The sequence below is a fragment of the Phaethon lepturus genome, unplaced genomic scaffold, assembly GCF_000687285.1.
Source record: "Phaethon lepturus isolate BGI_N335 unplaced genomic scaffold, ASM68728v1 scaffold44249, whole genome shotgun sequence".
In the NCBI taxonomy this organism is placed as follows: domain Eukaryota; kingdom Metazoa; phylum Chordata; class Aves; order Phaethontiformes; family Phaethontidae; genus Phaethon; species Phaethon lepturus.
This window is the reverse complement of record NW_010562163.1, coordinates 26,877-38,789: the sequence shown is the minus strand read 5'-3', so window position 1 is coordinate 38,789 and position 11,913 is coordinate 26,877. Positions and strand designations below refer to the sequence as shown.

Genomic DNA, 11,913 nt, shown 5'->3' with positions numbered 1-11,913 from the left:
TTATGTAAAATAAGCATTACCTCCCACCCCCAATAAAGCACAGGATGAACAATGAGGAGAGTATCTTATGGAAGGGAAAAAGAGTGATGGGATGATGGGGAGGGGGAATAATCAATCGTACAGAAAATAACCAATTAGTATCCCACAACCCTGCTCTTTTAAAGAAGCGTTGTATTTTGCACTCTATTTATGGGTCCATAGAGAAGAAATCCTTGAGTCTCAGTATTTTGAGTAAATCATCAGTATTGGTATTTTGAATATTTCATGTGGTGACACAAAGGTAACATTGTATTAGATCTAAGTTCCTGTGTCTCTTCATCAGCTCTGCTGTATTGTTTTGTGTAAAATCAGAAGCTATTTTTTCATTCAGTTGGAACATAAGTAAACAGCGCTTTACCTGTGTAGAAAATAGTTATAAGTTCTTCTGTGTTCATAGGTTTTGAATGCAGTCCAAGTCCAAGAAGTATGAAGAAGAGACACCTTCTCTGTACTGGGGGATGGATCCTGTATTTTCTGCATTTGCAAGACTCTATATTAAAGATATAAAAGAAATGAGAGAATCTAAACAAGTGCCAGGTATGTACCTATATGTGCTGATTATTATGCACACAGAATTATAATTGATTTGTGTTGTGCTCTTTATGCAGGGATTGCAGAATGCTTCATAAACACCAGTAATTTTCCATGCCCCTAAGCTAAGTGACATTAGTGTCTTTAACAGTTCTAAGAACAACAGGTTGTACATGACATATGTGTGAAAAATAAAATGTGTTTGTTCTAATGGCTTTTCTTCCTCTCATATATATAGATACAGAACTTCTTCTACATTAAAGTAATGTGATTCCTCTGTGTGGTAGTGCTTGTTATATTCTGATAAAGTTAATTCTAAAAATGCTGGTCCTTTCTGTCCATACATGTTATATCTTCCCACTGTCTCTACAACATTTGAGAAGGGTTTTATACCTCTGTCGCAAAATTTTGACAGTTGATGACATTGCTGGGAGTATGTGTTTTGCTTTTTGTTCTGGATATTATTATAATATAAAACAGATACAGGTTTTGAGGCTTTGTCTGCTTAATTTCAAGATATGACAGATATATGATAATCTTCATACATTTGAACAACCTTTATTGTAAATTCTGACATGTGTGTTATACCACACCTTTTATTTCCTAACCATTGTTGGAAATTGTATGCTTTGCAGTCTGTTTCCTGCTGGTCTTCAGCCAATATCGCTCACATGTGTACGGTGTCTAAAGCAACATGGGTCTGACCTTGAATTTCTGTTTTCACTACAAAGACTTAAAAAGACTGCAGTATGTTCTCCGCTGTAGAAGCGTTCACTACTCCAAACTGAAGTTTGACAAGGTGCAAGATTATCAGGGAGGAACCCAAGGAACTTAGAATTAATGAGGAAAAGCAGTAAACCCTAAGCAAAGTGTGTGGTTTTTGTCTCGTTTTGGTGTTTTGTTTGGGTTTTTTCTTTTTCTTTTTTTTTCCCCCCTCCCCTCCACAGAGACAAGGTACATCTGTTTGCCTCTGAATATGCTCTGCTTTATAGGTTTTGTTATTCTTATTTATTTTTCTTCAACAGCAAAGATAACAGCAGTACTATTCTTGCAGAAATAAAGGACTGGTGTGGTTTTTTGCCTTCTTGCAATCATTTTTACATACATAGGGAATTCACAAACTGCAAAGTCCAGTATATATACTTTTTTGTTATTTAACGTGATGGGAGACTTTTGTCTTAAATCCATTGCAAGAATTAGGCTACAGTCTGTTGTTGATGTTTGTACTAGAGTGAGTAATACTTAGAGGCCTTTTTCAAGTGTGTGGTCTTATAGTAGTGTTGGTGTAGCAAATGAATCTGGAAAAAACTGTTCCTGCTTCAATTAAAGACATTTTAATTGTTTTTAAACAAAATACAATAACAATTCGATGTCAGCAGAATAGGAGTATAGTTTGGACTTGGACATTTTAGTACACACAGACAGACACACAAATACATACAGATGAATTAAACTTATAAACATCAACAAACATATTTCATAAAAGCAGGAACAGCCTAGAAAGCAAAATCCTGCTCTCTTTATTTTCACCTCTATAAATTACCTGAATTTCCCTTCTCTCTTCCCTTCCTGTTCTTTTACTTAATTGAGTTGTCTTCTGCTTCAGGAACTCTTTCAGTTTTGTTACTACTGTGTTTTTTTTTTTTTTTTCTAAGATGATGGAAGTGGTATCTGTCATGTCAAGATATCAGCTTTTAAAATTGGTGCATGTGAGCTTTCTCCACTTCCTGTGCATCTGGTGTTTTGCACAGCTAAGCTTGCTTGCAATTCTGTATCATTTTCTAAACAAAACTTTAAAGAATAAAATGAAATTTCATATAACAAACATCCTGAATTTTGTTCATGCTACTGGTGCTACATATATAGCAAACCAGACCTGTTTCAGTGTATCTTATTTATTGGCAACAAATGATAGCACAACAGAAACACTAAAAAAAGTCTTTTGGGAAGGAAGGTGGTAGATGTTTGCTGTCAATGTTTCCTGCCTTTAATGGGTTTGTTAAAGACCAGCTGAAGCTAAGTATATGATTGGCTATAAATCAGTCAATATGTAATGGTAATTAAGAATGAATGAGTGCAAAACAAAGAGTTGTAACTAGGAGGAATGGAAAGAAACACAGACTGAATGTCAGGAAAAACATCCTTAAAATGACATCTGCTAAGCCGTGGAGCAGCCTTCCCAGGAAAAAGGTGGGATGCCCTTCACTGGGATTGTTTATATCCTGACTCTACAGATTGCCAGGAATTTACTGTACGGAATGGTCTTGCATTGGCCCTGAGGAAATGGACTGAATGACCTAATAAGTTTTTTTTTTTTCCATTTTTAAGCATTAGGATTTGATGCCACAATGACTAAACCCTTAAAACAACACAGAGGAAAGCAGTAAACCTGGCCAATTACTCTCCTGCTATAAATGGTGACAAGAAGGCTGGAAAACCTCTCAGATAAAAACAGCAATTGTGTTGTCTTAGAGGACTTGAAATGAGAGTGGGTGTCAAACTCAGTTGTAGCACATAATCACATCATGGAAATGAGCTTTTCTCAGAGTTATCATGCACTACTGCATTTGACAGCTTATCAACAAGTGAGAGAAGCTACAAATAGCATAAAAGGAGGTAATAATAATTAAAGCAATGGCAAACAGCTCAGTGCTCAGTAATGCTGGTAAAGACATGACCAGAACTTGCTGTAGGGAGCTCTGTATCTATAGCCCCCTATACCGCTGCTGTGGCTTCCTGTTGTGGTAACAGCATATGAACGTGTTATTTACTGGGTTACTAGGAACTTGACTGAATGTGCTTCCACATAGCTTCGAATGTTTAGTATATTTTTATTGCTACCAATATGAACATCATTTGAACAAAATAGCTGACAGGACAAAAAATTTGCACCTTGAAGTCGTCAAGTTCAACAACTTTTAATACTGCAAATATAATTTTATCTTTCAAATGAATTCACGTAGTTTCTTGGAGAGTAAGGATGGAGTTCTCTGTGAGTTTATGGGGATGGAGAGAACAGTTTCATCTGGTCTGTCATTTGCCAAAACTTGGCTTACTAACTCAGAAATTAACATAATAATGTGTTGGTTTTTTGCACAGTCAAGAGCTTGGAGTCTCTGCTCCACAGATTTACCCTGAAACGACCCAGACCTTCTCTTATAGATACTTTGTAGGGTTTAGTGGATAATCATATACACCAGGAGCACCTCCATTGAGGGTTTCTATAGCAGTGTTTATTGCTGTCCTGGTAAATGGAATGAGACAAAAGTGGACAGACCTGCTAAACATTCTCTATGCTCAGACCAGTGACTGCACGATTAGTATAGCCAACTCTAAGATAACAACAATAGATGCATCTGCAAAACATTGCCATGTTTTTTTATGAGCAAAACTTCTGTTTATGAGCTGCTTGGCTGATCACCTGTGATTTCTTCTGAAACTTTGCTTTTTTTGTCTTTCTTACATGAAGAAAGTTAGGGAAGTTAATGCCAGGCTCATTTAAGGCTGACAGCTATGTAGGACAAGTTATTTTGGGATTTTTTTTTTTTTTTTAAATACTGAACTTTTCTCTGACTCCCTTGCTGCAGTGTTTCTTTTTCCCTTTGAAATAAGGGAAATAGAATAAGATTTGCCATAGTGTATGGAGCCAAATGTTCCCTTCTGAGTCCCTTGAGTTACCTAGTTTTTAGAAGACAGTTATTGAACATCCCATTTGGCATATTTAAGTAAAGCAGTGGTATTTGAAGACTGAAGAAAACACATTGACTGAAAATTAGCCAGACCAGGATATATCTGGAACTTATTGCCCTATTATCCTCCTGCTAGTGGACTGTGAGGCTTCAGTGTGTAATGTTTACGTCAGTGTTTGTGAACAACACTTGTCACTCTTGAAAGGGATTACGGCATGTGGCAACCTCAGTGCTGTCAAAGTCCATTGGGCTCTGATTTCTCCCTGTTTCCTGGACACGTTATTCAAGGCATCATTATAGATGCACAAAAATAGCTTTGAAGGGATGTTTTTTGAACATGTTATTTCAGAAACTGAAGTTCAGGATGCTGTCCACCATGACTGCATAGTGTACGCTGCAGTCTAAGTGGGTTGTTTCTCTCCCCTTGCCCCCAATGGCTCCTGTTCTTTTAGAAATGAAAGGTAGAATTATGTTAGTTTTCCTTTTGGAGGCTCTGCCTTAATCAGTAACAGCTGCATTGTGAGAAGCTCAAGCTGCTTCCATTGTGTTCTATTATTTATTCTGAAGCCTGATGAAGATGTAAAAAAAAAATAAAAAAAACCCCAAACCAAAATGAAACTACAAAAACAAGAACAAAAAACCTAAAAAAAACCCTAATGCGTGCAGCAAACAAACTTTTTCAGATCCAAATGTGCAAGAAAATAAGAGGTTAATAAAGTTCTGACACTACAAAAGCAAGCTTTGGTATCCTAAGTAGAGCTGATAATTCTTCCTTGTAGTGTTCCCAGTCCTCACTGATCCAGGGGATTTTTCACAGGAATAGGCACAGATATAATTTAAGATATATCAAATATGTAAGAAAGTATGGGGTTTTTTTATGACAAATGTGACTATGTATGGTAGGATGTTGAAAGAAATACACAATTACAGTAATCAAGAATGTTCTGTTTCTAGGTATATTCTTTTATTATGGACATCCCGTAAGACAGGTGGATGTTGTCGGGATAGTGGTCCAGATGAAAGAGCGAGATGCCTTTTATAATTATGGAGGTAAGAAAAGTTTGTTTCTTTCTGCTTGCACTTATTAGCCTTCTAATCTTAGTTACAGTTAGAACTTAAAAGTTGCCTTATTTGATCATTGTTTGTTCTTGAAACAACTGTGCTTTTACCTTAATATAATGTAGCAGCAGCTGTATTTGCAGCTGACATTACTTAGCAAACTTAGGGAAGCTACTGTATCTTCACAAAAGTAGAGAAACAAATAGTTAAAGCAGACTAACTGATTCATTTGGGGTCATCTAGCAAATCTTAATTTTGATTATTGCTTTGCCACTGGACTCCACCGTCTTCCTCTCATATGCCGTTCCTTTGGTCAGATGTAAAATTATTTAACAGTGCCTGCAAATGGGAATTCAATTCTTCCTTTCTGAACCTTAGAAATCCCTTCTGACTTTTGTACGTTTTGTCACATCTTGGAGCCAGCTTTTAATAGCAGTCAGGAGCTTGTTTATATTTAGGTGCATAAGAGCCTTAGCAAATCTAGCTCAAGCATCATAGTACCAGTCCTTGCCAAGACCAGCTGGGAGTTGTCTCCTCCCGATTGCTTTTCCCAATATTGAGAGTATTTTATTAACGTGGAAACATCTGATTGTCATTTGGTTCAGCTGTCTTTTTCATCTGGAGAAAAAGCAGAGTGGAGTAGTGGTGATGTGGCAAGTTTCAAAAGGTGGGGGGGGTCATCTCACAGTAGGAAGGGCGAGCCAAATGCATAGATCCTGTTGAAGCACTTGAATTCATGTCCAGTGTCTTCCTCTGCTGTGATTTTCTACCTTATGGAGGTTGAGTCACAGAGCACTTCTTCTTACCCAATTCCCTCACTTATAAAATTGAGGCAGCAGCACTTCCCTGACTCACAGGAGTATTGTGAAGATACAGTTGAAAACATAACCAGGTCCCAGCTTCCACAACACCTGTGGTTGCATCATATTGCTGCAGAGTAGCATTAACTGCTAGTGCATATAGCATACTCTGCACTGGGTGCGGCTGCTTAGAGTTGACTCTGTGCTCTATAGAAATGTCCCTACAGTTTCTTAGAGTGGATATGTTCTAGATGTTTTTTAAGTCTATATCTGGATGTTTGTTATTACCCAGCCGTTATGCTAAATGAGTTTGGAAGCACAAGTTTCTCTGACACTTGAAGTAGCACAGGCTAAACAAGCACCTAAGTTAAGAGGTGGAGATGTAATTGATGATGTAATGAAGTGTTGAAACATAAATTGAACGTCAGCTGTTATTCTTTTATTACACTAGTATGCAAATGCAGTTATCGCATCGTAAGAGCAAAGGAAGACAGAATCAAAATTACCAAGGCAAAAACAATTCTATGGGCGAGGGTTTCCCACACTGCTTTCAGCATTAGTTTAGATGTAAAGTTGTTGAAAATCTTTGATTGTGGCAGAAAATGGAGCAAGAAAAATAAAAAGAAACTGCAGAGTAATGGAATTAAAGCCTTAGCGTTAGATCAGCCAACCTTGAAGTACAGCTCTGGGTGAGCCTGGCTGTCCTTTCACATCCAACTCCACTCTTTGTTCCAGCAGTTCCTGCTTTGAGCTTTCAGGCTACCTGCCAGGTGCCCCTCCCCAGCCTGCCCTCCCTTTCAGGCAGGCTGACTCCGCCAGCGTAAAACTGTAACTTCTTAGACCGTTTCCTGCTTGTAACTTCTTGCATCTCACAGTTCAACAGACTCTGGTTGGTGAGTCACAGAGCAGGCATTGCGTCAGTTGGAGTGCCACACGCTGCGCAGTACTTGCTCACTTTCCATCTGCTTAAAAGTGACTTACAAAGCAAGTCCCCTTTGTGCTTTTTCTCTGATAGAGAACTGAAATGTCTTGGTGTCATTGCCACTATCTCCCCCCACCATTTCCTATCTCTCTACTTCAGAATACACACTGCTCATTTTAAGAGAATCTTAGGTCCTCGCTGTGCTGAAAACTATACAGCCAGAACTGGCAACAAAATAATAATTGTAGAAGAGAGTGAATTAGCTAATATTTTAGCTAACACACCTTTCTGACCTTTTTTTTTCCCCGTTTCCATTTTAATAAAACCAAACAATATCAGATGTGTTTTTCCTTATACTCCAGAACTGTTTTGAAAGGCTGAAAAGCACTTGCCTAAACAAACAAACAAACAAAAAATCTTACTGGGATCTCAGAAAGTTCACATTGGCCCTACAAGAACCATACCCTTTTTGTTATAAAGAAATAAAAATGATGACAGTATCTCATTTACCAGGTAGCTTTGAGAGTGCTACCCCTCCAATAGTTAATGTAAGAGTCAAAAAAAAACCCTAAACCCAAACAAACAAAGCAGAAAAACCCCAAAAACAAACCCACAAAAAACAAACAAACAAAAGTTTAAAGCCAAGGAGATGAGGAAGGGCGGCACAGGGAGCACAGGAAGTTTTCAAAGCTTGTAGACCCCTTGAGTGCATTTAAAATAGATTAACATTCTCCTGTCTAATTAGAATACAATTGTAACAGTTCTCATTCATCTGTGCTTCAGGAGTTACTTGCCTTTTTGCTCAAAGCTTTTATTTGTGAACTAGGAAAACTTTGTTTCAGAGTCTTGCTCTGCTACCAGATTCTCTCTGTGGGCAAGAACAGGTCAGTTCCTCCAGGATTCCAGTTTCAACTGTTACACTGATGAGGAGGAGTCTGACTTCCTAATCCTTAAGTCTTGTTTATTTTGTTTCTAAACTCTTCTTGGGAAGCATATCTATCACAGTTGGTGCAACAGGGCCAGTCACAAGCTGGAACAACTAGAAGCTGTAGTAATGTAATAGTGAAATGTCATCTGCTCTGTTTCTTACGCCATTGCTGGCTTACATCAATGGCTTGGCATGGTATATGTGGGCTCTGACTCCTACTAAAGTAGTTGCTTTTTATCTATACTAAGGAGAGGATATCCTACCAGCTAGATCATTATCTATGCTCTGGTACAAAATTAAAGCTGCTGAAATAGTTGCAGACACAATGGCTCAAAAGGGGGTTAGCAATGAGGTGAGCATACTTTTGTGATGGAATTTGGAATTGCTTACCTCTTATAGATGCTGTATGTTTGTTATTAGAAATGTGCAGCTCAGCTACTAGGCAACAGGAAGGCAAGACAGTGATTTAAAATTGGACCCCCCAAATAGGGAAGTTGTTTCAAAACACGTGAGACAATGTGAAGGCATTTTGCTTTGATGCTATATTTCCCAGAGGAAACGACTGCAGGTACCAATCAGTACCTTCCTGGTAAACATTGCTGTTACTTTTGTAGTCATGGACCTGGTTTAAGGAGCAGAAGAAAATTGCAGATTCCAATTTATGAAGAGTGGAAGCTCTGTCTTGGAGATGGTTACGTTCAAGGAATAAGGTGCTTGGAGCATTAGCTGGACATGAAACGTGATCCTTGCTGTGGTTTGACCGACATTTAGTTCCTTTTTATTTAAAGAGTGTCATACACGCCATCTATATAGTCTCTTGATCTGCGGAACACTTGATTCTTCTGATAGTTTTTTAGTTTTCTTTGGGTTTTGTCTTTTTCTGCTGTCCTTGACAATGCAGTGCCTAGGGCAGAAATCATGAAACTTATTTTGATTGGGTACTAAGAAAACAGGAAAAGCTAGATACCTCCTGTGCTCAGGAGAAGGTGTTAAGCTTTTTTAGCAACGGAAGTGGCTTGCATGCCATCAGTACCTATACTTTAAGTTAGGAATTCCTGGCTTAGAGCAGAACCACAAGCATGTGCTGTCCTCTGTCCTTCCTGGCTAGAGGAGCTGCCTTTCTGCTTTCTGGAATATCTTCTACAGGAAAGGCCAGCAGACTTTGTGCGCAATATTAGCGTGGAAACCAATGCAGCTGGAGGTAGCAGCACTGCTAGTCTATTCACATGACTGTACCCCCCAAGGTTGAAGTGCTGTTTTCTCACTGTTAGAATAATGCTTCTGTGGTTTGCACCTCGTTTCCTATTTTAATTTGCCTGGCTTCAGTTTTCCACACTGATTCTTCTTCTGACCTTGTCAATTAGATTAAAACTTGTTAGTATCCAATACTTGTACTGAAGCCTCATAATTAAAATGAGTGCTTGGTCTTTTTTTAAGAATATACCTGTTACTTTGCTGACTGAGCCCATAAGCATGGTATCTGGTGCTGAGCTACCTCCATGACTGAAATGACTGTGGAGACTATTTCAGAGGTACACGTAGGGGTTGAGCACCCACTTTCCCTTTCAGACTGATTGGAATGAGATATCCTTGGCAGTCATCTTCCTACAGATCTATGTATCTTCATTTCTTGGAACATCACTACTTGCTTTCTTACTCTGTAATTCTTGCAATTTTTTTATTTTTTTTTTTTTTACAGTGGATGATAGTACTGGAGTTATAAATTGTGTCTGCTGGAAAAATCCCATGATAGCAGAGACATCTTTATCAGGTAATTTGTCAAATAATTCCTCTTTTGACTGTACATTTTTGCTTATGTTTGTCTTAAATAATTCAGTAAACAATCAAACTTGCAGAAGAGCAAATTCAACTCACTTTTTTAAAAATTTTAAATCATCACATCCTACAGCCTCGGCCATTTTGGGTGTTTTGTGTTACTTTCTGTGTTGTGTCCAATGACGATGCCAATAAAACAGTACATTGTGACCTGTCATGCCTTTTCCTTACCTGAGTAGTATGGTATTTCAATTCCATTGTGTGACATTGTTCAGAGAATCCTCTTTTTATGGTTCTTTTTGTGACTTCATCTAGTGAGGAGCTAGGCTGGAAATCTGCCACACACCATAGCTGCTGTTTCCAAAGTCAATCCATTGACCAGCAACCCGCTCTACGTTCCCCACCCTTGTGATACAGTGGTTTCAGGATTCATCTTCTCTTCTTTGTCTTCATTCATATTCTCTTCCTGCTCATGCATATAGTGTCAGCGATGAACTCAAAAGTAGCTTAAAACACAGTGGGAGGATGCCAGCAGTTTTTTATGATTTGGGAAAGTTCTAAATGTGCAGAAATTGTGCATTTGAAGTGAATCTATTATTGCACTCAATAACAAGAACTCACTAGTGTCTGGCTTTCTCTTTGCCTTTTTTCCCCCACTATTTCTCGTAGATTAAAGCATGGAATACTTTCTACTTTGGACCTTCTTGAAAGCTCATGCAGTAGATTGACAGCCCTGATATGTAGCTGATAAAATCCTACTGAAATATATGTTACTAATGTCATCTGCCAGTGTTAGGGTTACATGCACATAGAATGGGGAAAGGCAAGATTGACGTAAAAGTTAAAAACGCTGATGTCTGTGCAACAAGCCTGTTTATGCAGACAGATAATTCTCCCCTGCTTAAGTTTAACAATGATATGACAAGTGGTATAAATGATCCTGACTGGAGTATATACAGCTCTCACTTTTAGAGAGGTAATGTGGCATAGCTTTCCAAAAAAATGATGGAGACCCCCAGTCAAATCAGTTTTTTATGAGGAACATAAATTCATTAAAGGAGTAGCATGAAATACTGCTTGAAATAGAATGAGGATGCAGAATGTTTGTTTCAGCCTTGTAAAGTAAGAACACTTTACATGTACATCAGTAGTGCTTGAATGGACACTATGTTATTAGTGGAAATTAATTAATTTGTACCTGCTAAAGAAAAAAACTCCTAGGGGGCACAGGACGCTTTCTTCTGGCCTGTTGTAATTGTGATCTGGGATACTTGGATCATTAATCAGGTTTTAAGTTATGAAGGATTTACTCTTCTGCAAAAATGTGTTACGTAAATGTGAAATTCTGTCAAATTGCATTCATCTCAGTGTAGACATGAAATTGCATCACATGAATGCTTTGGCCCCACCTCAGATGACTCATTCTTTCATGTAAAAAGTTTGGCTGACCTTTCTTTTCCCCTGTCATCCATCTTAGCATGACAAAATCAAAAAATGGCAAAACCCATTTCAAATTAATGTTTCAATTTTGCAACCCATCTATGATATTTTCAGTGGTAAATCAGTATCTCCTCCCTTTTACTCTTCCCCCAGGTGAACTATTTAAATAAATATCATACTCTAAAATAACTTTGTCACCCAAAGGTTTTGCTACCCAGAACACATGGTGCCTGGTTCCCTTTTTTAACAATATGACTCCTGTGATGCTTAGGTGTTTGAACGAATGCAAAAGGACAGTCCTCTTGGCCTTAATGCCTGATCTCCTTTCCCCCACTTCTTGCAGGTCGTCCAAGCACACCCAGCAGTCTTACTGTGCTTGAACAGATGAAGAAACTCCAAGAAATGGTGAGCCAGAAAACCAAGCTGGGGATCGGGGATGTTGTCAGGGTCAGAGGTCACATCCGAACTTACAGACAACAGAGAGAAATTCAGGCTTCGTGTTTTTGTGAGTGTTATGGATCTGTGACATATGTAACTTAGTTGTCTGAATTTGTGAGAATACCTAAGCTGTATGTAATTCATTGAATAGTTCCCACTTTATTTTCTGGCATCTCATTTTTCTAAAGAGATTTTCATCCGTATGTCGTTATTTCAATTTTTGCAGTGTAAAACAGTTAGAAAAGTAGAAGCAGTTAGAAAACAATACTACTTAATGTGTGGGATTAGATT

General features: G+C 38.3%; 1 protein-coding gene across 1 annotated transcript in view; it reads left to right on the top strand.

Annotated features, from left to right (window-relative positions):
* The first annotated feature begins 443 nt into the window (after positions 1-443).
* Positions 444-11,913, top strand: part of OBFC1 (oligonucleotide/oligosaccharide-binding fold containing 1) — a 25,341-nt gene continuing 13,871 nt past the window's right edge. The window contains 4 exon segments of the mRNA XM_010294185.1: positions 444-576; positions 5,214-5,309; positions 9,668-9,739; positions 11,528-11,689. Of these exon segments, the coding sequence (XP_010292487.1) occupies positions 444-576; positions 5,214-5,309; positions 9,668-9,739; positions 11,528-11,689 (463 nt within the window).